Here is a 27,860-nt window from a genome sequence, read left to right on the forward strand (position 1 = left end):
TGTCACATTCAATTTGGGGCGTTTGTTGGGATTCATCTTGATCCAGAAGAGTGAGTCAGCAAAAAAAAATGTGGTTCTCCCGCCAAGAAAGAGGAAACTACAACGCAGGGTGTTTGGCAATTTTCGACCAATCAGAATTCGCGATTTATTCAGTCCGCATGTTACAAGATTCAGTGCGGGCCAAAATGGCGGAAACGATGAAATATTCTGATTTTTCATTTCAAGTTTTCAGTATTTTTCGTATTAAACTGTGTTTCTTACGATTTGTAAATGATGGCGGAACCACACACGGACTGGCCATCGGGAGTAGCGGGAGTTTTCCCAGTGGGCCGGTGGTTCAGCGTGGGCCAGCGGAGAAAAAAAAAAAAACAGTTGCGCGCTGGCCTTTAATATGATAAGCAATGTTAACAGTTTCTTTAACAAACTGTTAACATTGCTTATCATATTAAAGGCCAGCGCGCAACTGTAATAAGCAATGTTAACAGTTTGTTAAAGAAACTGTTAACATTGCTTATCATATTAAAGGCCAGCGCGCAACTGTTTTTTTTTTTTTTTTCTCCGCCGGCCCACGCTGAACCACCAGCCCACCGGGAAAACTCCCGCTACTCCCGATGGCCAGTCCGTGTGTGGGCGGAACATAACTGGATTTATCGGACGACATGTGGGAGTATTCATGTGCGAAAATTTTCGGCATTATCGTCCGTTTCAGTATCCGTCTGTGTGTATACTTGCCCGTTGAAATCGGCAATCACCCGTCAAATTTACGGGTGGACGGGTCTCTGCCTAATACCTTAGGGGGGACAAACTGTAAACGTAAACTGGAGGTGGACCGTTTCTCACCTGTTCGGGGTTCGTTCATGGGTCGACATCCTGTCCACTGGTTCTGGTGAGGGTCGTATCTCTCAATGCTGGACAAATGTGAAACGCCATTATGTCCACCGACGACAAATATAAACCCTAACGTGACTCCCACACCAAAGTTTATCCTTTTGTTAGCCATGGGTGCTACCATTTCCCAGGAATCCTTGCTGGGGTCATAGCGCTCCACACTGCACAGAAATAAAAGAGGGGTTATACACTTGTGTTCAAAATAATAGCAGTCCAACACGACTAACCAGATCAATCACTGTTTTTGGTGGAAATTACATTACTACATGGCAAATAATTTACCAGTAGGTGTAGTAGAGTCATAGAAAACCAACAGACCCAACATTCATGATATGCATGCTCCTGAGTCTGTGTAATCGAATAATTAAGTGAAAGGGACGTGTTCAAAATAATAGCAGTGTGGAGTTTAATTAGTGAGATCATTCATTCTGTGAAAAAACAGATGTCAGTCAGGTGGCCCTAATTTAAGGATGAAGCCAGCACGTGTTGTACATCCATTTCTCTCTGAAAACCTGAGAAACATGGGTCGTTCCAGACATTGTTCAGAAGAACAGCGTGCTTTGATTAAAACGTTGATTGGAGAGGTAAAACGTATACTGTAAAGAAGTGCAGAAAATGATGGGCTGCTCAGCTAAAATGATCTCCAGTGCTTTAAAATGGACAGCAAAGCCAGAGAGACGTGGAAGAAAACAGAAGACTACCATTCGAATGGATCGAAGAATAGCCAGAATGGCAAAGACTCAGCCAATGATCAGCTCCAGGGTGATCAAAGACGGTCTGAAGTTACCTGTGAGTACTGTGACAATTAGAAGACGCCTGTGTGAAGCTAATCTAACCGGCAAGAAGCCCCCGCAAAGTTCCACTGTTAAAAAAAAGACGTGCTGAAGAGGATACAATTTGCCAAAGAACACATCGACTGGCCTAAAGAGAAATGGAAAAACATTTTGTGGACTGATGAAAGTAAAATTGTTCTTTTTGTGTCCTAGGGCCAGAGACAGTTTTTCAGACGACCCCCAAACACTGAATTCAAGCCACAGTACACTCTGAAGACAGTGAAGCATGGTGGTGCAAGCAGCGCTCGAAACTAACGGTGTCCCGACGTCCCGGGGACCGTAAAAAATGTCATCGGGACACAAAATTATCATATCTGGGACAATCCCGGGACAATGGAAAAAAATAGATCTAGAAAAAAAAGTTCTACATTAATATTATTTACAAAGCCGTAACACATACGTAGACATTCACCTAATTTGTCAATTTTAATTTTAAAACGTTAACAGCGAAAAATACATAGTAGCTACACTTTCGATGCACCTGCATCCGTAGGCTACAGAGCAGCGCATTCTGTTCTAGAATCTTCGGCCGGAGTCCGCATTATATGGACTTGGAATGGAATTGCTCCCGCACACGCTGCGCCGACTCTTGCCAGAACAAAAATGCTTAAGTGGTTGAAGTGGACCGACCGCGGGGAAGAAACTGAAAGCCCAGACATAACGTCTCCAGGACCTTCAGGATCCAAAGTGTCATCGCCTGGTCTGCAGGCAACGCTAGCAACTGAATGAACTTGATGAACACTGTTAGACACGTTATAAAATACAACAGGAATGATGTGGATGATATTGACGGAAGATACCGTTCAACAGAATAAGTGAGTTTTCTTGGTGTCTTTCTAGTTCAGAAAGTTTAGTCAGTCAGCAGCACAACTAGGCTCGGACCTGGCACTATGTTGATGTTGCTAACATTTGCACCCATGTTTCGGCAGCGAAAGTTCATAAAAATGGACAACGGAAAGTCCATAAAAATGGATAACGGAAAGTTCATAAAAATGGATAACGGTAATGGTGAAAATTATAAGTTGGCCTTATAAGTGCCAACAGATATTCAAGGTATAAGTAGATGAAATGAACATAAAAGGGGTCTTATTTTCAACTAAAGTGTACTGCAGATGTAGGGAGTTGAAACATTTTCTGAATGAGCTAGTTGGCCCCTTTAAATAAACGGGTATCTATTCATACAGTGAGATCGCCAAAGTTTAATAAACTGAAAATGCAATAACTAATTTTGAAGTAGATGATGTATAGGACACGTGTCGCTTGTGTCTTGTGACTTATTGTAAAAATGATATAAAGGGTTCAAAATCGCATAGTTACAAATATAATAGTAACTTCATATGATAATATTAACCACTGGTTATTTCAGAGAGGAAAAAAATGGGGACACTATTGCTTCCATTCGGGACAATACAACACAGAATTCGGGACCACTGGGGGACACAAAGAAAAAAAGTTAATTTCGAGCCCTGGGTGCAAGCATCATGATATGGGAATGTTTCTCTTACTGTGGTGTCGGGCCCATTTATCGCATACCAGGGATCATGGATCAGTTTGCATATATCAAAATACTTGAAGAGGTCATGTTGCCTTATGCTGAAGAGGAAATGCCCTTGAAATGGGTGTTTCGACAAGACAACGACCCCAAACACACCAGTAAGCGAGCAGCATCAGGGTTCAAGACCAACAAAATGAAAGTTATGGAGTGGCCAGCCCAATCCCCGGACCTTAATCCGATAGAAAACTTGTGGGGTGACATCAAAAATGCTGTTTCTGAGGCAAAACCAAGAAATGCAGAGGAATTGTGGAATGTTGTCAAATCATCCTGGGCTGGAATACCTGTTCACAGGTGCCAGAAGTTCTCAGAAACCGTGGTTATACAACTAAATATTAGTTTAGTGATTCACAGGAATACTAAATCCTTAAATATTTGGAGTTTGTATTGAAAAATGCAGACACTGCTTTTTTTTTTGAACAGCCCAATGTTCATTTTTCTTCATTTTCTGTAAAGTAATTAAAATATTGATACATTTTTCTTCATGTTTTGATGTAGAATATAATGCGCAGTGTTCCCAATGCATGGAAATAAAAACTATTATAAGGATTTTGAGCTTTACTCACGTTTTTAAACACACTGCTATTATTTTGAACACGACTGTATGTAAATCAGATCCAATTTCCATTCTCCCAGATTATTATTACAGTCCCAAAACATTACAATAAACTAGCTTTGTCAAGCTTAAGAGGGGGGAAAAAAAAAATTGAATAAATCAATCACAATTCAAGCTGTTGCATTTCTATGATTAGAACTTGTGTAGTCAGGAGAAATCAGTGTGGCACCACGATTACAGCACACCGACATACAAACGTGTTCAGAGAAACAACTCCCAACGTGCAGAGCCAGCCGGCTTGCTGTATCTAAACACTATCTCATGAGGGAAATCTCGGTCAAGGAGACCGCACAACAAACGCTCTCTCGAGTGAGACGTGGTCGGGTCACAGATCTCAACTGCAAAAGTCTCCAGGTATTTCAGGAACACAACAAAGTGTTAGCTTTGTCTTTAGCGAGCGAGTGAACACTAATAAAACCACTTCACATTTGCTTCCAACTGGAGGACATGACCCAAGATGTTATTCTCCACCTGTCTGTCCTGTACGTTGTTCCACCTTGAAAGGCAGTCCTAGAAATATCTATCTATCTATCTATCTATCTATACACTACCGTTCAAAAGTTTGGGGTCACCCAGACAATTTTGTGTTTTCCATGAAAAGTCACAGTTTTATTTACCACCATAAGTTGTAAAATGAATAGAAAATATAGTCAAGACAGTTTTCTGGCCATTTTGAGCATTTAATCGACCCCACAAATGTGATGCTCCAGAAACTCAATCTGCTCAAAGGAAGGTCAGTTTTATAGCTTCTCTAAAGAGCTCAACTGTTTTCAGCTGTGCTAACATGATTGTACAAGGGTTTTCTAATCATCCATTAGCCTTCTGAGGCAATGAGCAAACACATTGTACCATTAGAACACTGGAGTGAGAGTTGCTGGAAATGGGCCTCTATACTAGCCTGGGCCCGCCCATCCTAAGTGTGACGCAACACGGGGGGCTGTTGCGAACTTAAGGCCTCTGCATGCTCTTGCGACAAGGCTTTCGCAGATAGCTTTTCGCAGACAGTTGTAATTTATCGTTGAGCGGGGAGTAATAGGCGTGCGCGATGTTATTCACCGCCACAACGCAAGTGGGCGCGAAGTCGCGAAATCGCTAGGAGTAGTTGGTGGGTGTGGTCAGTGGAGTGTTTATCCTCCGGTTACTTATAATGACTAGAACTGGAGTCGTATAGATGTACGTACTTCCTCACTTCCTCGATCAACCGCTCTTCGTGCTGCTCCATCTTCGCTCGTGTTTTTAAAAATGGCGGTAGTGAAAACAAAAACCGGGAAAGTAGGGAAGCGGAAGTGCGTGTACAGCGGATGTAGAGTGGACCAATCAGAGCCCTCTTGTCTGCGACGCTGTCTGCGAGGCTTCTGCGGTGGTCACAATTTTTGGGAGGTGCGCGCAGAGTGTCTGCGAAGGTGGGGGGGGCTACGCAGACGCTATCTGCGGCGCTGTCTGCGAGGACTGGGTTGTCAACATAAATTGGCCTTTAGTCTGGCAAGGCAAGCTATCTCCAGCTCTTCCAAGCTCCCGAAAAATCGGGAGCCAATCAATTTTGAGCATCTCCAACGGCCCTGGGTAGAGGCGTGTTCAAGGCAGTGACGTAGTAGAACTGCGATCGGAAGCCATAGATTGTTTACAGAATCTATGCCAGAAGCGCTTCATTCACTAGAAACATTACGAACATGGAGCAGCGGCAAGCCTTTGACACAGCGGTAGATGCTGTATTGAAAGCATTCAACGGGAAGTTCTCATTGAAAACGGAGCAAAGAGCAGCCCTGGAGGTATTTATCGAAAGGAAGGATGTTTTCGCCTTGCTCCCGACCGGCTTCGGTAAGAGTTTAATCTACCAGTTAGCCCCGCTAGTAGCCAAATCAATGGGGCTCAGCGAGAATCCTATCGTTGTGGTCGTCTCGCCTTTGATCGTGCTATTATCGTCCTCTTCAGCTCCTCCTTCTTCCTGTTACTCAAGCAGTTTCCGTCGCGTCACATACGTCAGAGGAAAGAGTGATGTGACTGGTTTAAGCTTCGTCACAGCCTTTTCTGGCTTCGACCAGTAGCAAACAGGCATTTCAGGGAGGCGGGTCAACCACGCGCTTTGGGAAATGGTTGGGCTTAATATCTATGCCAGACCAAATGCTCGCAGAGCTTTGAAGTTGCGTTAGCCAGACTACCTCTATACACCTATGTAGATATTGCACCAAAAACCAGACATTTGCAGCTAGAATAGTCATTTACCACATTAGTCATTTACCACTGCGCGTAGTCTGTAGTACTCTAGTCACTTCTCGCTGTGAGACAACTTATGACTTTTTGTCCCAAGTTAACTATAGGGTGACTGAGAAGTGAGGTAGGAAACCTAGTTATGTTCGGTTTTCTTTGAATAAAGATACTGACAAGTTGTCAACAGTTTATTAATGTTTCTGTCATTATTGAAGAAGTTCAGAAGAATTTGTCAAATTGTTCAGGTACAGGTCCGGACCTGTACCTACACCTCTGTACCGGTACCTGAGGTTACGTTTAGGTACGTAGCCCTAGTATAGCGTGATGGCGACTGCTGTTCGATTTCAGCTTCACAGGGGGAAAAAAAAAAAACCCAGTAAGCCTCACGGAAAATGCCCAGCAGTGTTCTCCACGTGCGCTTTTAAAGTGGCGCACCGCCACATTATAATTCTGGCCCGCCACCCTTCCCTTGGCCAAAAAAAAAAACATAACTTCCATCAGTATACACCAAATAAATCTTGAAGTATTCGCTTTATTATAAATTTTGTAACTATTTAACACGCAGAAGACCATTAAACGAGTGCATACGGGGCTACCTGAAGTGGCCATGCGATTGCAAGAGAAAACCATCCGGCCGGCTGCATACAAATTATGACCCAGAGCTGTGCAGATTGAGGTCTAGCCCTGCGTTATACTACACCGCACCACATTACACTATACTGACACTTATGGCCCTTTTCCACTACCCTTTTTCAGCTCACTTCAGCCCGACACGGCTCGCGTTTCGACTACCTCAGAGTAGCACGACTCAGCTCGCTTCAGCCCTGCTCAGCCCCCAAAACTCGCACGGTTTTGGAGTGGGGCTGAAGCGAGCCAAACCGAGCCGAGTGGGGTTAGGGGCGTGAGGAGACACTTCCCTGTGCACTGATTGGTGAGGAGGAGTGTCCTCATATGCCCACACACGCCCCGCGAGCACGCCGGGATCTGTAAACACCATAAACCTGGAAGAAGAAGAATTATGAAAATTTCTGAAGCCTTATGCACCTCGCCTCATCTATACGCTCTTGCCAGTATCTGTTGGTGTTGTCGGTGACAACAAGCCACAGCACCAAGACCAGCAACACTAACGACTCCATGTCTTCCATGTTTATTGTTTACTATTCGGGTCGTGAGACTACCGCTTAAAAGATCACTGATGTCACTGTTTGTGCCGCCTAACGACATCACGTGACGTCCACCCACTTTCGCTAACTCCACCCAATGTGTCCACCCACTTCCAGCCAGCACGGTTCAGCGCGGTTGTAGTCGAAATGCAACTCCAACAGCCCCACTCAGCCCAACTCAGCACGGCACGGCTCAGCCCGACTCAGCCGTGTTGGTAGTGGAAAAGCGGCAATAGTAATGCTGGAAGCTACAAGCTGCCAGCAACTAAATAACTTTGCAGGTGTTTGTAGCGTTATTGTGCAACGGTTACGCTTATCTATCGTCTTTTCTGGCCATACACAGTTACAGTAATCATATAACAGCACACACACACACACTAGTTAAGTTCAGGTCTTTTATTTTACATATCTGTGATTGTGTAGGCGAGAGCTGCATTTTCCCGTTGCTTCCCTGTGGTTGTTTACTGCAGGACTTCCGGGTTCCTGGGTCAAAGGACCCGAACTACGGAGGCAAGGGTGGCTTTGTAGTGCCAGTCTCAGGCACGCACACCAGCTCGTGCATGGATTGGAGTGGTTTCATCCAATTAACATTAATTATGGGGGGCGTCGTGGCTCAGGTGGATAAGGCGCCATACCATAAATCCAGGGACCCGGGTTCGATTCCGGCCCAAGGTCATTTCCCAATCCCTCCCCGTCTCTCTCTCCTGCTCATTTCCTGTCTCTACACTGTCCTATCCAATAAAGATGCAAAAAAGCCCCAAAAAAATCTTTAAAAAACAAAAAAAACCAAAAAAACATTGTGTATTGTAATAAATGTATGCATTTATTGTAATTGGGTATTTTGTTTATGCATGGAAGTTCATTTATTTTCACACAGAAAAAAAAAAAATTAATTCAGGGATGCATAACAGGCGCATCAGTCTCAACTGAAATGTCAAACGAGACTCACATTGACAAAGATGATATGTACAGTAAGAATGTGTTAATTTTTTGTAAAATGATTTAGCATATCCTATCCAATGATGTGTAATTTGTTTTATATGAGTCTGTCTCAGAAACTGGGTACTGTGGGGGTATCCCACTAAATATACTCAGTCAATAAACTATACGGTTTTGAATGGTGATGTTGGTTTTAATTTGAAATAAAAAGATGAAAGAAATAATACAGATCAAACTAAATCTTTGATGTGAATATTCAGAATTTGGCAAAAATTCTGCAAATTTGTGGAAAAATGGCGGCTTGATCTGGGACATGAGAAATGGTTGACTACATCGCATTCCCTTAAAAAGCTTCTAGTCCACTGAAAAGTCTACAGTTATCACTAATTGTATTTTAAGTTGCAACTTTATACACCTAAGGATTGGTGCGCTCACAGAATAATCATAACCGTAATAAAACATCATGCAACATATTTCATCACCATTGTAACTCCATTTTCCGCATACCCAAAACCAATACGATCGTGTGTTTTGATCTAAACGGAAAGCCTCAGGGTCAAGGTCACTACCTCACCAAAAGTAGTAACTTAAAATCACTACGCCGTATAAAAATTTAGTTATAAATCTGCGAAACGAAAGCTGAAAGTTAGGTATAGAATATGTTTCTTACAGAATATGTTACGATGGTAGCTGGTCTTGTATGAATTTCTGAGCTATAAAATGAGTTGTGGTCTATTTTTTACCGTAGCGTGTTGTTTGTGTGCGGGGAAGGACACGCATTAACAATTTGCATGTGTAGAATGGAATTTTCCACTCCAGCAGTTAGAAGTCGATCGTGCCTCCATTTGCGGTCTTTGTTACGCGAGCGATCTGTTCAGACGTTATCACTGAAAAGGTGAGTTTTGACAGTTTTATTTTGTTTTAGTCCTGCAGTATAAGGCATTAGAATGCTTCTTTTTCATCGTACTTTCATATTTCTTAGTGTTTGCGTATTTTTGGGCAATATTTTGCAACCATGGTCAATTTAGATCGAACTTTTGATAGAATCTACGGCCAGTCATTTTGCCCCGCCCCCGCTCCGTCCGGTGCGGTAGTGATGCCTCGTTGCTCGCACGCCGCAGCAGAGACCCGCGCGACCTTCAGCCGGTACAGTCGCTGTTCTTTTACCACCGCCGTTATTCTCATCTTTCCGGTGTGTTCTTGATTTTTCCGTTGTGTCCCATTTCGCCATATCAAATCCCCAAAATGTATCATATTATTCATATTTAAGTGAATAATCAATTCAGTCATCATAACTTGGCATTTTTAACCCAAGCAATCAAAAAGAGGAAATTTATTCAGTATTTTCACTCATCTGTGAAGGAGGGGCTTTAATTCTTCATGATGTAGTTATTTTATATGGAAATCAATTTTACAAAAGCATTTGAATTGTAATCAAAAAAAATTTTCCACAGTGGAGGCCAGATAAAGCAAGATGCTATCTTTATTCTTATTAAACATGACAAAAGAAACATTGAGTGTTAAGTAAATGCAAAAATATATATATATATATATATATATATATATATATATATATATATATATATATATATATATTAGTGCTGTCAAAAATGTCGCGTTATTAACGCGTTAACTTGACTCAATTTTAACGCCGATAATTTTTTTATCGCGAGATTAACGCTCTGTGACATGATGCCACGCCCTGCACAGCCAGAGTCCTCTGCCCTCCCCCGAAGAGCCACAGTGCTCGGCTTACGGTAAGTTTCGTTTTCCCATCGGCGGCTCCAGCCCCACTTTGCAGTGGCTGTGACAAGACGTGTTATGCTCTGCAATAAAAAAAAAAAAAAAAAACATTGGTACAACCAGTGTCCGAACTATGCCGATATTTTCGGGTGTGTGCGTGTGTGTGTGTGTCCCTTATTTTCCCTTGGGGGGGGGTGCTTGCGCTTGTCTCAGAGCGCGGATCTCCGATCGCGCGCTCACTTTGGATATGCAAATGCTTCCTGTTACACACGATTGCTATGTCAATAAACATCATTTTGCCAATATTTTAGAGACCCCCCAACATTTCCCAAATCATGTTTTCAAGGGATCTCATGTCTGTTTCAGGGGATCTCGGATCCCCCGTGTACCCCATAGTTCGAACGGTGAGCAAGCCCATTCACTTTTTTATGCTGATAAGAGAATTACAATGGTTTTTCATGTGACAAAAATGTGCGATTAAATTGCGATTAATCGCGAGTTAACTATGACAGTCGCGACATTAATCGCGATTAAATATTTTAATCGCTTGACAGAGAGACCAGTTTCTGAGACAGACCCATATTGCGAAATTCGTTTTCGGCCAGGGAGCTTTGCCCCCCGGTCCCCCCACCAGGGCGTTGCCCTGGACCCACATGACCCCCGGCCTAATCTGTTACTTTTCACATTTCATCTGTTGTTTTCCATACTAATGAAAACCTTGGCTATGTTTCTCCAGTCTTCAGCTGTCCAGTTTTGCGGAGTCTGTGCTTACTGCAGCCTCAGCTTTCTGTTCTTGTCTGACAGAAGAGGAACCGGACGTGGTCTTCTGCTGTTGTAGCTCAGCCACTTCAAGGTTTAACATACTGTGCATGCTGAGATGCTCTTCTGCTCAACACAGTTGTCGAGTAGTTATGCGAGTTACTGTAGCCTTTCTGTCGACTCGAACCAGCCTGGCCGTTCTCCTCCGACCCGCTCTCTTATTAACAAGGTGTTTCTGTCCACAGATCTGCTCCTCACTGGGTGTTTTTTCTTTATTGCACCATTCCGAGTAAACTCTAGATACTGTTGTGTGTGAAAAGTCCCAGGAGATCAACGGTTACAGAAACTCAAATCAGCCCATCTGGGACCAACAAATCACACAACAGTCAAAATCACTGCGATCACATGTGACCATGACTTGAAGCTGCTGACCCGTACTGATGAGATAATTGCACGAACGTGTAGGTCTTCCTAATAAAGTGATAGGTGAGTGTATATTCAGGTTGGTCAATTTATAAACACCACAAAATTAACTCTGAAACAAGTAAGTAAAGCGCAGTGTCTCTCCTCAGGGATTTCAAATAGCATCCTGGTAAACTGGCATTTTGAAATAGCATTTTGTTTCTTGAAATAGCGTCAAAATCCACCCTATATGTTTCGTAAATACGTTCAGTCGGTAAACAGGAAGTCGATGTGCGACAGACCTGAAAACGGTCTACACGGTATAGAACCCCAAGCTGAAGCTCAGTACCAAATATCAAGCAGTTGTGATTTGTAGTTGCTGAGAAAAGTGTTACGGAAATTTTGTAAATTCACACTATACGTTTCGTAAATACATTCAGTCGGTAAACAGGAAGTCGATGTGCGACAGACCTGAAAACGGTCTACACGGTATAGAACCCCAAGCTGAAGCTCAGTACCAAATATCAAGCAGTTGTGATTTGTAGTTGCTGAGAAAAGTGTTACGGAAATTTTGTAAATTCACACTATACGTTTCGTAAATGCATTCAGTCGGTAAACAGGAAGTCGATGTGCGACAGACCTGAAAACGGTAAAGGGCAATTCCAGCATTATGGACGTGACACTTGAACTCAAAATGGCAACAAATGACCCAGTGCATGTTTTATTGTCTCCCAGTATTTAAACAGGTGTTGCATATTTTAAGGCTGTACCATACTGGAGAAGTGATAGAACAAGAACAATTCCCATAGTACATCTAGGGCATGCCAGAAAACGCCAATAAAAGATGCGTTATGGATGTGACAGAAAAAGTATCACTTTTCTTGGGTGACTGTACATTTTTATCAAACTCTGTGAAATCGTAAACCTAATGTCGAAATGGAGATATCCATTTGATAGAGGGGTCCAAGGTGAATATTAAAAAACCTTTGTTTAAAATATTTTGTATTTCATGCAGAGTTTCGGAAGGAAAAGTCAGCGTTATGGATGTGACGAAATTCCGTTATGGATGTGACGCGTCTGAAATAGACATGGCATATGTTTAGAAAATCAGCAATTTAACCACCATAACCCTTTGAAAAACTCTCTAAATATCAGCTAAAACTATCAAAGTTCTTAAATAATATTTAGGATGGCTACTGTTTTGCTGTTTTGTGGATTTTAGCATACATTTCTGTGGCTTGTGGCAATAATATAGAATTGTACATGATCAAAGTTGATTTTAGCTTGGGTTTTACATTATAAGAAAGAAAGACCGACAGTGACATATTAGGTTGGTTACAAATTGGTTCAACTTATTCACATCTGTAAAATACAGGCCTAGATGATATCTCTGGGAGTGGTTTTGATGTATTACATGTTGCTTTATTTTTGCATGGTGAGGTTGACATTTACATGGAATTGCCCTAAACACGGTATAGAACCCCGAGCTCAAGTTTGGTACCAAGTCACTATGATCTGTGGTTGCTGAGAAAAAGGGTGTTTCAGACAGACGGAAATACGAAGATATGGACGGACAGAGGTAAACCAGTATACCCCGCTCTAATAATAAGGAAACACTGTTTGGGGAAAAAAATCTTGAACTTCTCAGCTGATAAAATAAACTTGTTTACCCATCAGTAAATAAATATTAAAAAGAGAAGCATCCGTGCATATCTTACCTGTTCATATGAGCAGGACCGTAGCCTCCGATAGCGTAAACCATCCCGTTCAGCACTGCGGTGGCAAAGCAACTGCGTGATTTAGTCATGGGTGCTACAGGCTGCCACTCTTTCACTTTGGGTACATATTTCTCCACTGACTGGAGGTAGTACTGACCATCATATCCCCCAAGTGCATAAAGCTCCCCTGCTAACACTACAACCCCGAGCGTGCTCCTGCACTCCGCCATGCGCTCCACTGAGGACCAGGTGTTGCTATCTGGATCCCATCTCTCCACAGTGCTCTCATGGCGCCTGTAGCTGATGCCCTGGCGCATGTGTGTGGCGATACCACCCACCACGTACACCTTCTGGTCCAGAACGGCGACGCCGAACTCACAGCGGGGCATGCCGAGTGGGGCCAGGCCAATCCACGAGTCTGTCTGAGGGAAGTACATCTCCATGCTGCCCAAGAGTGAGCAACAAAACACAGAGATAAATTACAGTGATGACCTTCGGTACCCAGTGACTCCCTAACATCACAGTACTGAATACCCATACACACCCTTAAAGGAGAACAAATTTTATCATCATCAAAATTCTATTTATTAAATATAGGAATGCATTTTGTCGCTGCTGTAGCAAGTTGAGTGTTTGAAATATGCTATGTAACACATCAGTCCATATGTCGAAGCAATGGCCGTAAACGAGAGTCGTTGAGACCTGTGCGAGACATCGTCGGACGGAAGTAAAACGTACAGCGGAAATCAAAGTGACTGCCATCTGCCAACGCTGTCAAAAGACGCACGCGCCCGCTTTCGAATGCTGACGTAATCAAGCCGGAAGTTTGTTTGTTTTGATAGCAATCAGGAAAGTTTGAAAAAAAAGTAGGCAGTAACCGTCATTTAAACTCATTTTTGTGCAATACTTCGTTTGGAAAACAGTTTTCAAAACGGCGGCGCTGACACTTCACGTTTCAAAGTCTCGCGAAGATCGCGCGGATAAGCGACGCCTGCCGTGGACCAAACGAACCAAATTCAACATGGCTAAAAACCGAATAGGCCGATAAGTATAATATTTAATCGCCAATACGAATCACGATATAAGGTTACTAAAACCGAAAACGTAATTGAAGAACACGTTAATTAAGAAATAAAGCAAGTTTAAAAACAACTTCAGGCAGATTCTACCATAACAGAGGCCAGTTAAGTCCCATCTCCTTAAATTGCTGAATTGATTATTTTGATCATCCTATTAAGTTTTTCTAGTAGCATGTGGGGTCTTGGACATTCACAGTAAATTTTAGGACAGTAGTCCTGGTAACTAATTAATAAAAGCCTGACATGACAGACATGCTAAATGACGATAGAAACCGATGTGTTTCTATTATCAAAATCTGACAAACTAACGTCTACCATCATATTCTGACAGACACTCTAGATGACAATAGCAACAAAACTGTTTCTTACATTATTAATCTGACAAATTTAGTAATAATATTAATAGCCCAGGAGTAATAGGGTTATACCCGGAACAAATTAGTAACAAGCTGAAAATTTCAGAATATGTTCAGAATACCTTTAGGAATAACATACTAAAAGTCCCCGGAAATCCCCCTTGTGCTCTCTGAGAAATTCAAGATGGCGTCCAAAATGGCCACCAAATGGAGATCTGCATATATCTCAGGCCCAAAACAAAATATTAAAGCAATTAAAAGGTCAGAATATATGTTTTGTAGGGTAGGAGAGTAAATTCCAACATGTGTGTATTAATTACATTGTGTATTAACATTATATAATAATCTCATCTCATCTCATTATCTCTAGCCGCTTTATCCTTCTACAGGGTCGCAGGCAAGCTGGAGCCTATCCCAGCTGACTACAGGCGAAAGGCGGGGTACACCCTGGACAAGTCGCCAGGTCATCACAGGGCTGACACATAGACACAGACAACCATTCACACTCACATTCACACCTACGGTCAATTTAGAGTCACCAGTTAACCTAACCTGCATGTCTTTGGACTGTGGGGGAAACCGGAGCACCCGGAGGAAACCCACGCGGACACGGGGAGAACATGCAAACTCCACACAGAAAGGCCCTCGCCGGCCACGGGGCTCGAACCCAGGACCTTCTTGCTGTGAGGCGACAGCGCTAACCACTACACCACCGTGCCGCCCCATTATATAATAATGTACACATTATTATAACAGTATATTTGTGTCTAGTGTGGATCCATTGGTTACTCGTTCACTCCGTATCATCCTATTCTGTTCACAAAACAACAAACACAATTACTAGGGGTTGGAGCACTTATTTTCATTAATATTAATTAAAGTAAATTGGTGGTGTAAAATGAAAAATGGCATGTTAAAAGGTCACGCTGAGTTCAGTCATTTTTAAAAGGTCATGCTGAGTTTAGTCATTTTTTGTCCGAACACACTGGCATTGCTAGTAGTAAAGACTGGCGCTAGAAACTCAAAGATTCATTTTTTTCCACCCTTAAACAAGCTTGAATAAATTCCCTACTTCACTGCTGGTACAACAAAGGTCCAAGCATTACAACTGAGGCACTCAGAAGTGTTTAAGTCTACTCATTGTTTATAAGCAAGAGCTTTTATTGAGGCAGACCTTTTTGTCATGAAAGTCGCCGGAATGTTGACGAAGTGTCCTGAAACAGCTTGCCATTGTAGTTTTAGAAGACAGAGTTCTCAAATGTAATTTCCCTTTAATATTTTATCAAAGCTTAAAGATGCACTAAATATTAAGGAAATTGATGTCTAATTGTTGTCTTACATTATGTTCATGTATGTAGGTAGCCTACTAAGCTAATCTGTCAATCATGTCAACCATCAAATTCCATGTAATTTCCACATTAATGACCTTGTAATCTTGGTTAATTTTAATTTTAACAGTGTGACAATGGTGAATTTGCATTGCTTGTATGAGAGAACATATAATTTAACATTTTAATTGCATTTATATTATGTTTTATCCCTGAGATATTGAAAAATCTCCAATCGGCGGCCATTTTGGACGCCATCTTGAATTTCTCAGAGAGCACAAGGTGGATTCCCGGGGACTTTTAGTATGTTATTCCTAAGGGTATTCTGAACATATTCTGAAAAATTCAGCTTGTTACTAATTTGTTCCGGGTTGGACTCAATTTTGAGCTAATGCTCTTGGGCTATAAATACCTCATCACTAGAACCAAATAAAATAAAATATTGAAATAAAGATAAAATTTATTTTCAAAATTTAAACATCAACAATAATTGCCAGAACAGTGACGATAGACACGACGGTGTCACTTTCGCGGGGAAATAACACATTGAAATGGCCTGTCGGCTGAAAGGGTCGCAAGTGGCTCTGATTTATCTCAACTTACGATAGTTTTCCTCCAGAAAAATTTAAATATGAATGCACAAATATATTCTCAATGTTTCTATCGTCAAAAATTTCTATCGTCAGGATAGCTGACACCTCGATTTATTTGATGAAATCTAGCTGTCAGAACTCCAAGTCTTGCCCGGAAGTAAATGTCTGCTGTCACAAAAATCACGCGCAGTAGAATTTCCTCTTTGCGTCAGTCAACATGTGCGTGGTGAGGGCTTGAATTTTGCTATCGTCAGACTGACGATAGCATTTTTTAAAAATAACTGTGGGCTTCTCTCGTGAACGAAATAGTTTTTTCGCTGTTAATCTATCTGTTGACACCCAAAAATGATAAAACCTGCTTCCGCACGCTAACTACCAAAGATCCATAATGGCCGAGTCTATCGTCAGGTCATCTGACAGAAATTCACTGACGATAGCAACAGGGATAATGAAAGGGATTTTTAAAATGCGAGTTATGTCTATCAGATATGTCAAAGAAATAGAACTTTATTCTTTAAAAATCTTTTATTGATATACTCAGTGTATTTTTAAATGACGTGCTGTTTTAGAAGACCAAATACCATATTTCCAATCTCGAAAATATTACCTCACTGAAAAAAGGACAAGAAAAATTTCTTATTTTGTGGGCAAGTGATTAATGGATCCAGTTACGGTAGAATCTGCCTTCAGTTCTCCTTTAAAAATATTTATGGCTGAAAAGTTTCACAGATTTAGAACTGGCTCCATGAATGAATGTTTACTCGGCTCACCTTTCTAAAGTGGCAAAAAGTCCTGCCTTGCCTCCTACTGCAACAAGAACCTTTGGTGCACAGCGTGGTCTGGTGGACAGAACCGTCTGGTAGGAAAGCCTGTGCTCTGGCATGAAATGGTATTTAAGGGCCTCGTTGAGAAGATGTTTGCACGCGTGGTCGTCCCGGACGAGGTGATTGGCTTCATAGAGGCGCGTCAGAAACTTAACACTGAGCAAAGGCAGCCGCACGCTGTGTAGTAACTGGGCCAGGTACTGCTGCCTCTCGCTCAGATCATACTTGATCCACGACTCAAGCGCATAAAAGACCGTCTCTTCCGTGAGCACTTTAAGGCAATCACTGGACACGATCTCGTCCAGCTCCTCCCTGGTGAGCTCGAAGAACTCCTCTGTCCTGCAGACCTCCTCAAAGTTCTCGCAGATAAACTTGGTGGCTGCCAGACAGAGGTCATGGCAGCCGTACGTCTCGGCGAAGCGCGAGATGCCAATGCAGTTTGCGGCATCCAGCTGGCTCTCCAGGAAGCTGCAGCACTCTTTGAGCACAAGTTTCACCTGGAGCAGATTGGCAGCTGGGAGGAGAGACTCCACCGTTTCCTGCGAGATGAAAACTGTTCCTGTGTACGCGTATTCCACGATGGCCTTAAAAAAAAAAAAAACAGCAACATTTAGAGGAGATACGCAGAACCATGGCCTCACTTTTTCTTTATAAATGCCTTGAGACCTCAAGAATGGCATAGGAATAGTTTTAAGCATTAACAATAAATCTAATATAGTAATTTTTACGATTAAAGTGATTCATATAGGTAGCGGTCTGAGTGAATGACCTTGACATCCGTGACGTCACCACAGGAAGGCTATCGGTCTCATCGCCATTTCCGCTATACTAAAACACACAACTGACTGCAACTTCGAGCCTCCATTTTGAGCTAATTTATTGCCATGCCACGTAGATGTGTTGCTGGCGGGCGCAGCAACATGACAGAAGGTGGATTTATGTCGCGTTCATGGCCCAAGAATGTTCAAACTGCAAAGACTTGGACACGTTTTGCGAGAAATTCACGGACTGGGTGCCTACGAAATGGTCACTCCTCTGCTTGCATATTTTACTGATGACTCGTACAAAACCTCTGATCTGTTGAGGAGCGTTGGCTATAAATCCGTATTGAAAGAGGGTGCAGTCCTAACAATTAAAGGAAAAGAAAACTACAAGAAAAGGAAAGCAAGTTCAGTTGCACCAGTTCTCCCGGAGCGTGAGCTGAGCAGTAATGGCGGAGTACTCAGTATAGAGAAAATGGAGAATGAGTGGGCCAGTTGTCAGATTTCTCCACTGGATATGCTTGCCTCAGCAGCAATGTCTCACCCTTACGTGGAAGAAGCGAATGAACAAAGACCTGAAAGTCAGATTGTTTTGAAACAATCGGCCACAAGATCGGTCTTCAAGAAGCGAGAACACAGACGGGTAAGACGCGACTCTCATTTGGTTCCATCACAACACTCGTTGTTTACCTGCATTTAGATTAATACATGTAACTTGTATTGTGGGTTTAAGTTACCGGTCTAATTTGCTTCAGAATGTGATTGCCTCAGTTGATCTGATTAATTCGCCTTTTACATTTTATCAGTGAAAATGCATGCAAGTTATAACGCCCATCCTGTTTTAATGAGAGTCACATGAGACTGTCAGTTCAATTCCATCCAATTCTCTAGACGTCTTTGTTCTCAGGCTTTATTTTGTAAGGTGGGAGCCTCCGTGGCCGACGTGTTACTATCGGATTCACTTTCCGATGGTTCAAACTGATACGGTTCTACGTGTATAGCAGTAGCATGTACACACACTTCAATTTCAGGACTATCACAGTCAGATGTATTACTATCTGAGGAATCCGAAGACTCTCCAATAAATCCGAATGAAGAGGCCATTGCAACCGCTCTCGCCTGCTGAGTCTGGTTTTGGCCTATAGCTGTCAAAGGCCTCGGCCTTAAAACTGGTTAACGCTGTGACGTCACGCACTCAGGGCTGGCTGGTTCAGCGGGGCAGCTCGAATGTCAACTTTGCGGTTGATTTTAACAGGGCTGGGTTCAAAAGATCGATCCACGATCCGATATCGATTCACGTTCAAAAAATACGAGATCGATTCAAAAATGTGTGGATCGATCTCTTCCAGGTGGCTATAGACCCTTTTCACGTGACGTCACGACAAACGCGGCCGCCATTTTGGACATGTACTACCAGTAGTTTACCACAGCCAGCATTGAGGAACGGAAGCAAAGAAAGTGTTTATTTTCAGCAAGACTTCCATCATGCCACTATATTGTTGTGCACCTGGATGTAGTAACCATCAACAAACAAGGCAAGGGTTATCATTTTATCGGATCCCGACGGAGAAGATGGATAGCGGCCATAAACAGGAAAGATTGGCAGCCGTCGGCATACCAGCGCTTGTGTAGTGACCACTTTGTTGGAGGTAAGACGAATAAAATTAGCCAGAAAAGGCATTACATTGCTGTTAACATTCTGTGGCGGCGAGTGTGTAACCAAATAGGCTAAAATAACCCATTGTAACCTCTTTGTTCTTCTGTAGTAGCTATTAGTTAACGACATTAGCTAGCGTTGTGTTCCTTTGCTGTTGGTAGACTGTAGGACAGATCAGAGGCAGTGTCCTACAAACAGCGCTTAATTTGAGGGGGAGCAAGCCGGAGCGCGCTCCGGAACCTCAGGCGTTGGCTCCGGCAGCTATTTACACTGGATCCGGTGATCCGACACCTCTTTTGACTATGTAACAAAAAACAAAACAAAACAAATAATTAAATAAAAAAATGCAAGTTTATTTAGTGTTAATGTCTGATTTTGATATCTGTCTTGTTGGTGATTTCTCTCATGAAACGACATCCACAAAATATCTGCAGATGAACTTAATTTGCAGTGTTATTACAAAACATGCCCAGAAGCGCAGCGCAGCGCCGCGCCCCCCTCCCCCCCTCTTTTTTCCGCACCGGAGACGCTCATCCTCTGCGCTCCGGGACCTCCCACTTTACAAATTAAGCACTGCCTACAAATAAGTGTTCAAAACAAGAGGAACATGTATTTGTCTCTTAAATCCAGGCCGTTCCCTGTAATCTGTCACAACGGTTGGAGAAAGTAATGGCAAATGGTGAGTGCACAAACCATAGAAGGTAAACTGTACACAGCGCCAGGGCAGTGTGATGGTATGTTTACTTTTAGATTGTGTTAGCTTATCAATGAACACACTCGTCACTCGATGAGTTTCACGTTTTTACGACGGATACTTAAATGTGTGTTAGGTATTATTGTTGCAGTCTAAGCAGTCATTGTAGCAGCTAGATGAGCGAGAACCGAAAGGGTCTGTGCCATAAACCGTTATTTCTGTACGGCGTTGCTAATGTGTCGTTACTGTTGTTATTTCTCCCTCTGCTTGCCCTGTAAATGCCCTACGTCGCTGGATAGCGAAGGTATTTTCTGCATCTTGCTCCTTTTTCTTGTATGTTCTCCGTTTGTCGCCTTCCTCGCATTCAAACCAATCCGAGCCAAAGTCCGCTACATGTCCAAAATGGTGGTCGCGTTTACGAAGGTCACGTGACTGAAAAGGGTCTATAGGCACTATTTTCTCGACCGCGCAAGGACCGCTATAAAAAGCGGGTGCCGGCAAACGAAACCGAAACTTAAGAACGCGAGATGGCTGAAGCTGCACAGCTAAAATCACTGCCTGGCCTGAAAGCTGATGTATGGCATTACTTTGGATTCAAACGTTACGAGGACAGAGACGAAGTCGACAGAACAAAAGCAGTGTGCAAACTGTGCCACATAGAGGTAAAATATAGTGGCAATACAACCAATCTCCGCAACCACTTATCCAGGCACCACGCCGACACAGTTTCAGCTAAACCTGCGGCGAATCAAACTGCACTGGAGAAGGCATTTGGTGTTAAATTACATGCACAAACACATATGGGGCTGTTCCTGTCAATGGAGCATTTGCATGTGACGTCACAGCCGATCCAGATTGTGACAGACGCCATCTTGTTGGTCAAACGCCATATTTCCGCCTTCTACTTCTGGTTCTACTTCTGCTTCTACCTTTTCTTCTGGAAAACCCTACTATATACAATTCTACTACAACGGCTGCGGCTACAAGCTCTCCCTACCTGTGCATGTTTCTTATATTTTTTGTGTGCATTTTTGCGTGTTGTTCGTCTGTACCGGACTTCAATATCCACTACAACCGTATGGACTTACTGGACATTGGTTTCCAGCAGAAAATGACGGTTTGTAGCGATTTCCACCGCATGCACAACGTTCCGGACGAGATAGCGAGACCAGCAGGGTCTCCGTGGATTGTTATCGGAAGCAAAGAGAAGGAGGCGGTGTCGAGAGAGGAAGCAAAAGCGAGGCTGCAGAGCCGGCCTGTTGACTAAGCTCAGAAAACAGCTACTCAAATCTTCACTGCTAAGCCTCTCTCTCTCTCCAACGCCAGATCCATGGTAAACAAGACAGACGATTTGGAATTACAGCTGGAATTACCTTATTCTATTCTATAATCGGCCGGTCAGTGCTATACTAGATACTTAAGTGACTTACCCATCCAATGAGGATTGTTATTTTCTTGTTTACAAGATGCCACATCTGAGTCACTGACAAATCCTGAATTTCTGTAAAGATAACTGTCCAGAGATTTATAAGCACGCAGTGCTTCACCACTGAACAGCGAGGGAAAGTTGATGAGGTAATTATACACGTCTGGGTATTCCGCTGGCAGTTCAACATCCACTGACACGATCGTGAAAACTACGTCCAGTAAGCCACAAGGGTCACTAATCTGTAGATCGTTTATTTTAGACATATATCTAGTTATCTGTTCATTAGAAAAATGAGCCGTGTAGTCCGTCGGTTGAAATTGATCCATTTTGTACACGAGTGCAGCAGTATTCAGCTGTGTTTTTTACTGACAAGATGGCGGCTGTGTACTTTCCGGTCACGTGACTGCAAGATCTCTATAGGGACAATTTTTACTTTAAAAGTGACAATCCAGCAACATCTAAGTAGATCGATATCGGATCGAATCGGATCGTGACCTTATGAATCGGAATCGAATCGATCCAGGAAATCTGGATCGATTCCCAGCCCTAGATTTTAACTCTCAAAAATATATATTTTTTTATTCCAAATGATGCAGCATACAAGAGTCAAGGATGGAGATACTATCCACTCAGAAATTCATATAAAAATAAAGGTTCTGCGCATCTCCTTTAAGGATGTTTAAGGACTGCACATTTTATAAATTGGGTAATTAGGCTATTTCCAAACTTATTTGGCAAGTAGTTTGGGCGTTACCTGTAGGGCAGCTTCATCGATGCACTGAAACTCAACCTCTGAGGTCTCCTTCTCCGACAGATTGCCTGTAAACATGGCCTTGAAGTATGGGCTGATGCTGGCCAGCACCACTTTGTGCGCGTGGATCTTGGCATCGCCCACACGTAGCACGATGTCGCACAGCTCGTGATCTTGCCGTAACAGCTGTAGGCCTTGCAGCAGCTGCTCTGAGTGAGGCCGTGTCAGACTGGCAAGCATATAGGACTGGGCCTGCTGGTCCATCTGTTAGTAAAACACACATCCACAGCAGTATTTATCAACTTTCAATCTGCTTGGTACCTGAAGCTACACAAGTCGAAACGTTTCGGTTGATAAAATCCGAAAACAGGAAGATTTTGACTGTACAGTTTGGAATGTTTGCCCATTATAATGAGGTTAATTACAGTTTTGACTGCTGAGCCACACTGTGTGGCATTACTAATGTCAAGATTAGACGACACAATATTTCTGTCTTTCATGATGGTCATTATGTCAGATTAGGCGATCATAGTGCCATAGATCAGTGTTGCTCAACCACTGGGCTGTGGCCCGAAGCGCCATCTAGTGGGCTGCGAATTTTTTTTCCAAGTTTCAAGCCAAACGTGAAATATTCAGGACGTTGTAGTGTCCAAAATCCGGTAGCTGGTTTGACATACACCTTTCCAGTGGAATAAATACATCTGTGGGTAAATTAAGAAGAACAAGCCTTTATTATTGCCACATCCCTCCTTTGCATTTAACACAAACATGGCAATAAGTTCTCATGTTAATCGCCCAGACTCCACTTTTGGATCGTTAATCCCTTTTGACTGAGAATGCCCTGCATGCATGGTTTGGCTTCTGGCATATCCATACAGTTTTAAATACAAGATCTACAATTAAACACAGTTTGTTTTTATTACATTTATTTCATTCCTGGGCTCCCATCTGTAACAGGGAGTGATGTTGCATCCCATTAATACACGTTACAACAGGTTATTAGACTCTAATAGAACAGATGAGCCAAAATAGTTGGGGATCTTTTTTTAATGGGCCCCGACTCGTTACAAGTAGGAATAGGTGGGCCTCAAAGCAGAAAAGGTTGAGAACCCCTGCCATAGATTATTGTCGCGTTTCGATCGGGAGACTGGCAACACAAGTTTGACCCTGACCAATCACTGTTCACGTCCTCGCATGTTGTCGGGGAGGAGGGTCGAGGAATTATCAATCATGGCTACAGAAGGAATGCCAAGGAACATGCCATATGAGTGATCGAACCAGGTGGGAAAATAGAAAAATTCTGACATTCGAGACATTTTGTTATGATGTCATGGGGCATCAGACACCACATTGATGTTCTTTGATTAGGCCATCCTTAAAAAAAATCCGTTTCCTGTCCACCGGGTGAGCAAAAAAATTCAGTCGGGAGGGAAGGATATTTTTTTTTTACTAAATGGATGGATAAGAAATCACAATGCTGTGTTTGCTTTTTCTTTCAGTACTTTATTACAAAAGCAGACACATTTAATAAAATATGACAGGTTAATCAACTGAAACTTGTACAAAAACTAAGTTAGCATTTTAAATGCTGACTGCAACATTTGCAAAACTTTTACAAAGGTACTTAAAATGTCCGACACACGGACTTTTTGTAGATCTAAATCGACCGTTAGGCCTAGTTCGGATGAAATTACATTATTAAAATGATCACTGAATGATTTGTTTTTCTGAATCTTTACTATCTTGTTGTTCGCTAGAATACCATTTTGCGATTTCACACTTAAGCAAATGTTTGAAAACTCCGGATCTCCTTCCTTCATGGTGGCTGCCATTTTTTTGTGCCGCACGGCGCATGCGCAGAGCTGATTCAATTCTATATTCTGCGCGGAATGCAGGGCTTTCCACAAGCGCCGGCCATACAGCCGACTACACAATTAAGTCCAGCCGGCTACTTTAATGACTTATTTTTGTAGCCCACAGGCTCTAAATATTAATTTTCAATTTTAATAAAATTAAATGTTTATCTAACGGACTGACAATGTCAAACTGAACCGCACTCATTTAAGTTGTGATTCGCGCTGTTTGTACCGATAATAACCACAAATTCCCCGCCGACTTCGTTGATCAAGGGAGAGTAACTCATCCGCAGCCCCGACATGCGGTGTGTGCGCGCGCACTCGGCAGAGGCAGTAGTGTGTTGGAGAGACACTGGAGGGAACAGAAGCAAAGATAACGCTTATTTTGTCTCCGGTAAACCAGTCTTCTCTCGTTCAATTACATGCTGGCATCAAAAGACACCGTTGGTTGCAAATGAAACCAAACTGAGTGGTTGGAGTGTATTTTCATACACAAATGGAGAAATGTTCGTTAAGCGTTTAATTGTGTAGCCACCACTGCAGACCGTTGTTAATTCATAGCATGCTCAGTTGCGTGAATGTGTCATGCACCGAAAATAAGAGATTTACAAGCCAGGAACGCCTCATGATGCAATACACAAGAAAAGAAAGAAGTTTTACTGCCATTTTACTTTGTATTTGAGTAAAGTGAATAAATAAATGGTCTGTGGAAAATGCATTTAATCCTGGGAACTGCATGCACAGGAGTTTATTTTGTGTTTACTCCCCCCCCCCCGGCTGGTTACTTATTTGTCATGGCTGGCTAGTATGAGCCTTAATGGAAAGCCCTGGGAATGCGTAAATGTCAAGTTCGATTTTAGATTTACGAACCCGAAAAAAACGTCGAAAAACCGGCGTTAAAAAAAATTTTCAACCGCACAAACGGCACTCACCCGGCTGGTGGACCGGAAACAGAACATTTTTTAATAATGGCCTTACGTCACACTACAAGGCCCATTCGTTGTTCCAAACGCTCACGTTCAAGCCTGATGCTTGAAAAAAGAAACGGCAGCTACGAAAGAAACCGTGTTCAGAACTTGTGCAATCTGATCCTGGTATGAAGCCAATGGTGCGTGTTACAATGTGTAGACTTTTGCCTTTTTCAGTTTCTTGACATTATAATGACCCAAGAGCTCAGGAGTACTGGCTGATACCCAATACTGATATTCTCATAGTAACTGAGCCATCTCTCTGCAAGCTTCTGTTGGACAGAAATAAGCAGAAAGACAAATAAGAGAATATTAAGGAAATATTGGTTGAGGAGACATGGGCAGTGAGAGTTGTCTGTTCTGCAAAGAGAACTGGAGGTACAGTGATTAAAAAAAAAAAAAGTAGTCACTTTTATTTTTTTTAAACTTTGCCTTACTAGGAATCATGCGACGTCTGTTTTCATTTTTGCTATTCCTAACAGGGCTTTGAACCGGTTCAAGGAACGAAAACCGGAAACTTTTTCTATTTCACATGGAACAGAAACGAAACCAGAAACTTTATTATTTTTTATGTTCCGGAACAGAAACGCTTATTAAAAATAATGGTAACCGGTTAATACCAGTTTTTATTTCGTTCCTCAAAGTTTCCGTAGCCTACAAATAAAAAAAGTCATTCTTCTCCTGCGCAAGTTTCTATGACCCGCTGGGGTTCACTTCCTGTGTGACGTTCGCTGACTGAATGGAGAGAGTGGGAGGGTGGACTACTATCACATCTCCACATCTTAAATAAGAGGTAAATGTTGCAGTCTATCGTTATTCAAAAACATCAATTTCAAACACGATATCAATATATTTGTCCACGTTAATGAGAGGCTCGCGAACATTAAATGACGTTAACCTCTGTTAGCCTATCAATGCACAGGGCCTGACTAGCCTTTGGTAACGCACTAAACGAATTATCTTTCATTTTTGGCACTTTTTCTGTTTGTGTAGATGGGAAGACATACTGAGAATCCAAATCGCCAACATTTGAAATAATTGTTTTGAATTATTTCTTGTCTTATTTAATGAAGGTTGTAATAGAATTAGCCTACATTTGGCTTAAGCTGGATGAGACAGAGACATAATTTTATAGCCATTTGTTAAACAGCTGGCAGGGAACGTAATTAACCATTCCGGGAACGAAATTTTTTTGTTCTAACCGGTTCGGGAACAGCTATTTAATGGTGGAACCCAAAACCGGAAACGTTAAAATTCCGTTTCTGTTCGGAACGAACCAATAGGAAAAAAATTCTGGTTCAAAGCCCTGATTCCTAATAACCATTTGGCCCTCTCGCATACAAACAAATACAAAAAGACAGGAAACTGGATTCAGGGATCTGCTACCATTACAGCAGATGAATCTAATTTCCTCTTTATTCTCATTGGCTGTTTCTCAGTGCTGTTCTTGCTACTAGTCACGCTGAGCAATTCTTCACTGAGAAAATCAAACATGCTTCAAAATACTGAAGCCTCAAGAAAAAAAATAAAATAATCACACTGGAGAACTGTTCAGACTACATGAGAATGAGCCGGTGATTTGGAAATCGGAGATAAAACCATTTAGCGTGCACGAGCCTTAAGGCGTTTACGGCATAAAACATGCCACATTCTGTACCGACCCTACAATTAACAATGTTCAAAAAGGTTCGTGTGCCCTTTATATTGCATCACTGTAAAGGGGTCACAGAGGGTTCTAACTGTCCAGGACAGAATATGACAGGACTGTTTGCGTGGGCTCCTCCTTCACCCAGGCCCGTGTGTCAACAGAGAATCCCACTGCTGTTGGGATTGCAGCTCTGAAAAACGATGATCATACGACACTGAATGAAAATCTTTTTAAAAAGTTGTCGTTCCTAACGTTTATATTGCAGCAGACGTTAGGTTATTCAAAGATAACGTAAATCTATGAAGCTATTAATGGTGACAGATGAAATTGAAATAAGCGACATTTATTACTTTTTAAAATAAAAATGCATATCATTCAAATGCAAAACTCTGGCCACGTTCAACAACAGATTGTGTCATAAAATGTGTTGTTCTTGTCAGGACAGATAGATGCTTGAAAGTTTGTGAACCCTTTAGAATTTTCTATATTTCTGCATATATATGACCTAAAACAACATCAGATTTTCACACAAGTCCTAAAAGTAGATAAAGAGAACTCAGTTAAACAAATGAGACAAAAATATTATACTTGGTCATTTATTTATTGAGGAAAATGATCCAATATTACATATCTGTGAGTGGTAACAAGTATGTGAACCTCTAGGATTAGCAGTTAATTTGAAGGTGAAATTAGAGTCAGGTGTTTTCAATCAATGGGATGACAATCAGGTGTGAGTGGGCACCCTGTTTTATTTAAAGAACAGGGATCTATCAAAGTCTGATCTTCACAACACGTTTGTGGAAGTGTATCATGGCACAAACAAAGGAGATTTCGGAAGACCTCAGAAAAAGTGTTGTTGATGCTCATCAGGCTGGAAAAGGTTATAACACCATCTCTAAAGAGTTTGGACTCCACCAATCCACAGTCAGACAGACTGTGTACAAATGGAGGAAATTCAAGACCATTGTTACCCTCCCCAGGAGTGGTCGACCAACAAAGATCACTCCAAGAGCAAGGCATGTAATAGTCAGCGAAGTCACAAAGGACCCCAGGGTAACTTCTAAGCAACTGAAGGCCTCTCTCACATTGGCTAAT

At 42.2% G+C, this 27,860-nt stretch overlaps 1 protein-coding gene across 4 annotated transcripts in view; it reads right to left on the minus strand.

Moving 5' to 3' along the window:
• Positions 1 to 27,860, minus strand: part of LOC132894135 (kelch-like protein 28) — a 49,522-nt gene that overhangs the window by 13,369 nt on the left and 8,293 nt on the right. For all 4 annotated transcript variants that reach the window (XM_060933500.1, XM_060933499.1, XM_060933498.1 and 1 more), the window contains exons 2-5: positions 22,297 to 22,557; positions 16,948 to 17,585; positions 12,822 to 13,265; positions 841 to 1,049 (exon numbers count right to left, since the gene is read on the minus strand). In XM_060933500.1, coding sequence (XP_060789483.1) covers positions 841 to 1,049; positions 12,822 to 13,265; positions 16,948 to 17,585; positions 22,297 to 22,557 — 1,552 coding nt within the window. The remainder of the gene's footprint in view (positions 1 to 840; positions 1,050 to 12,821; positions 13,266 to 16,947; positions 17,586 to 22,296; positions 22,558 to 27,860) is intronic.

This window comes from Neoarius graeffei, chromosome 11, assembly GCF_027579695.1.
Source record: "Neoarius graeffei isolate fNeoGra1 chromosome 11, fNeoGra1.pri, whole genome shotgun sequence".
Classification (NCBI taxonomy): Eukaryota; Metazoa; Chordata; class Actinopteri; order Siluriformes; family Ariidae; genus Neoarius; species Neoarius graeffei.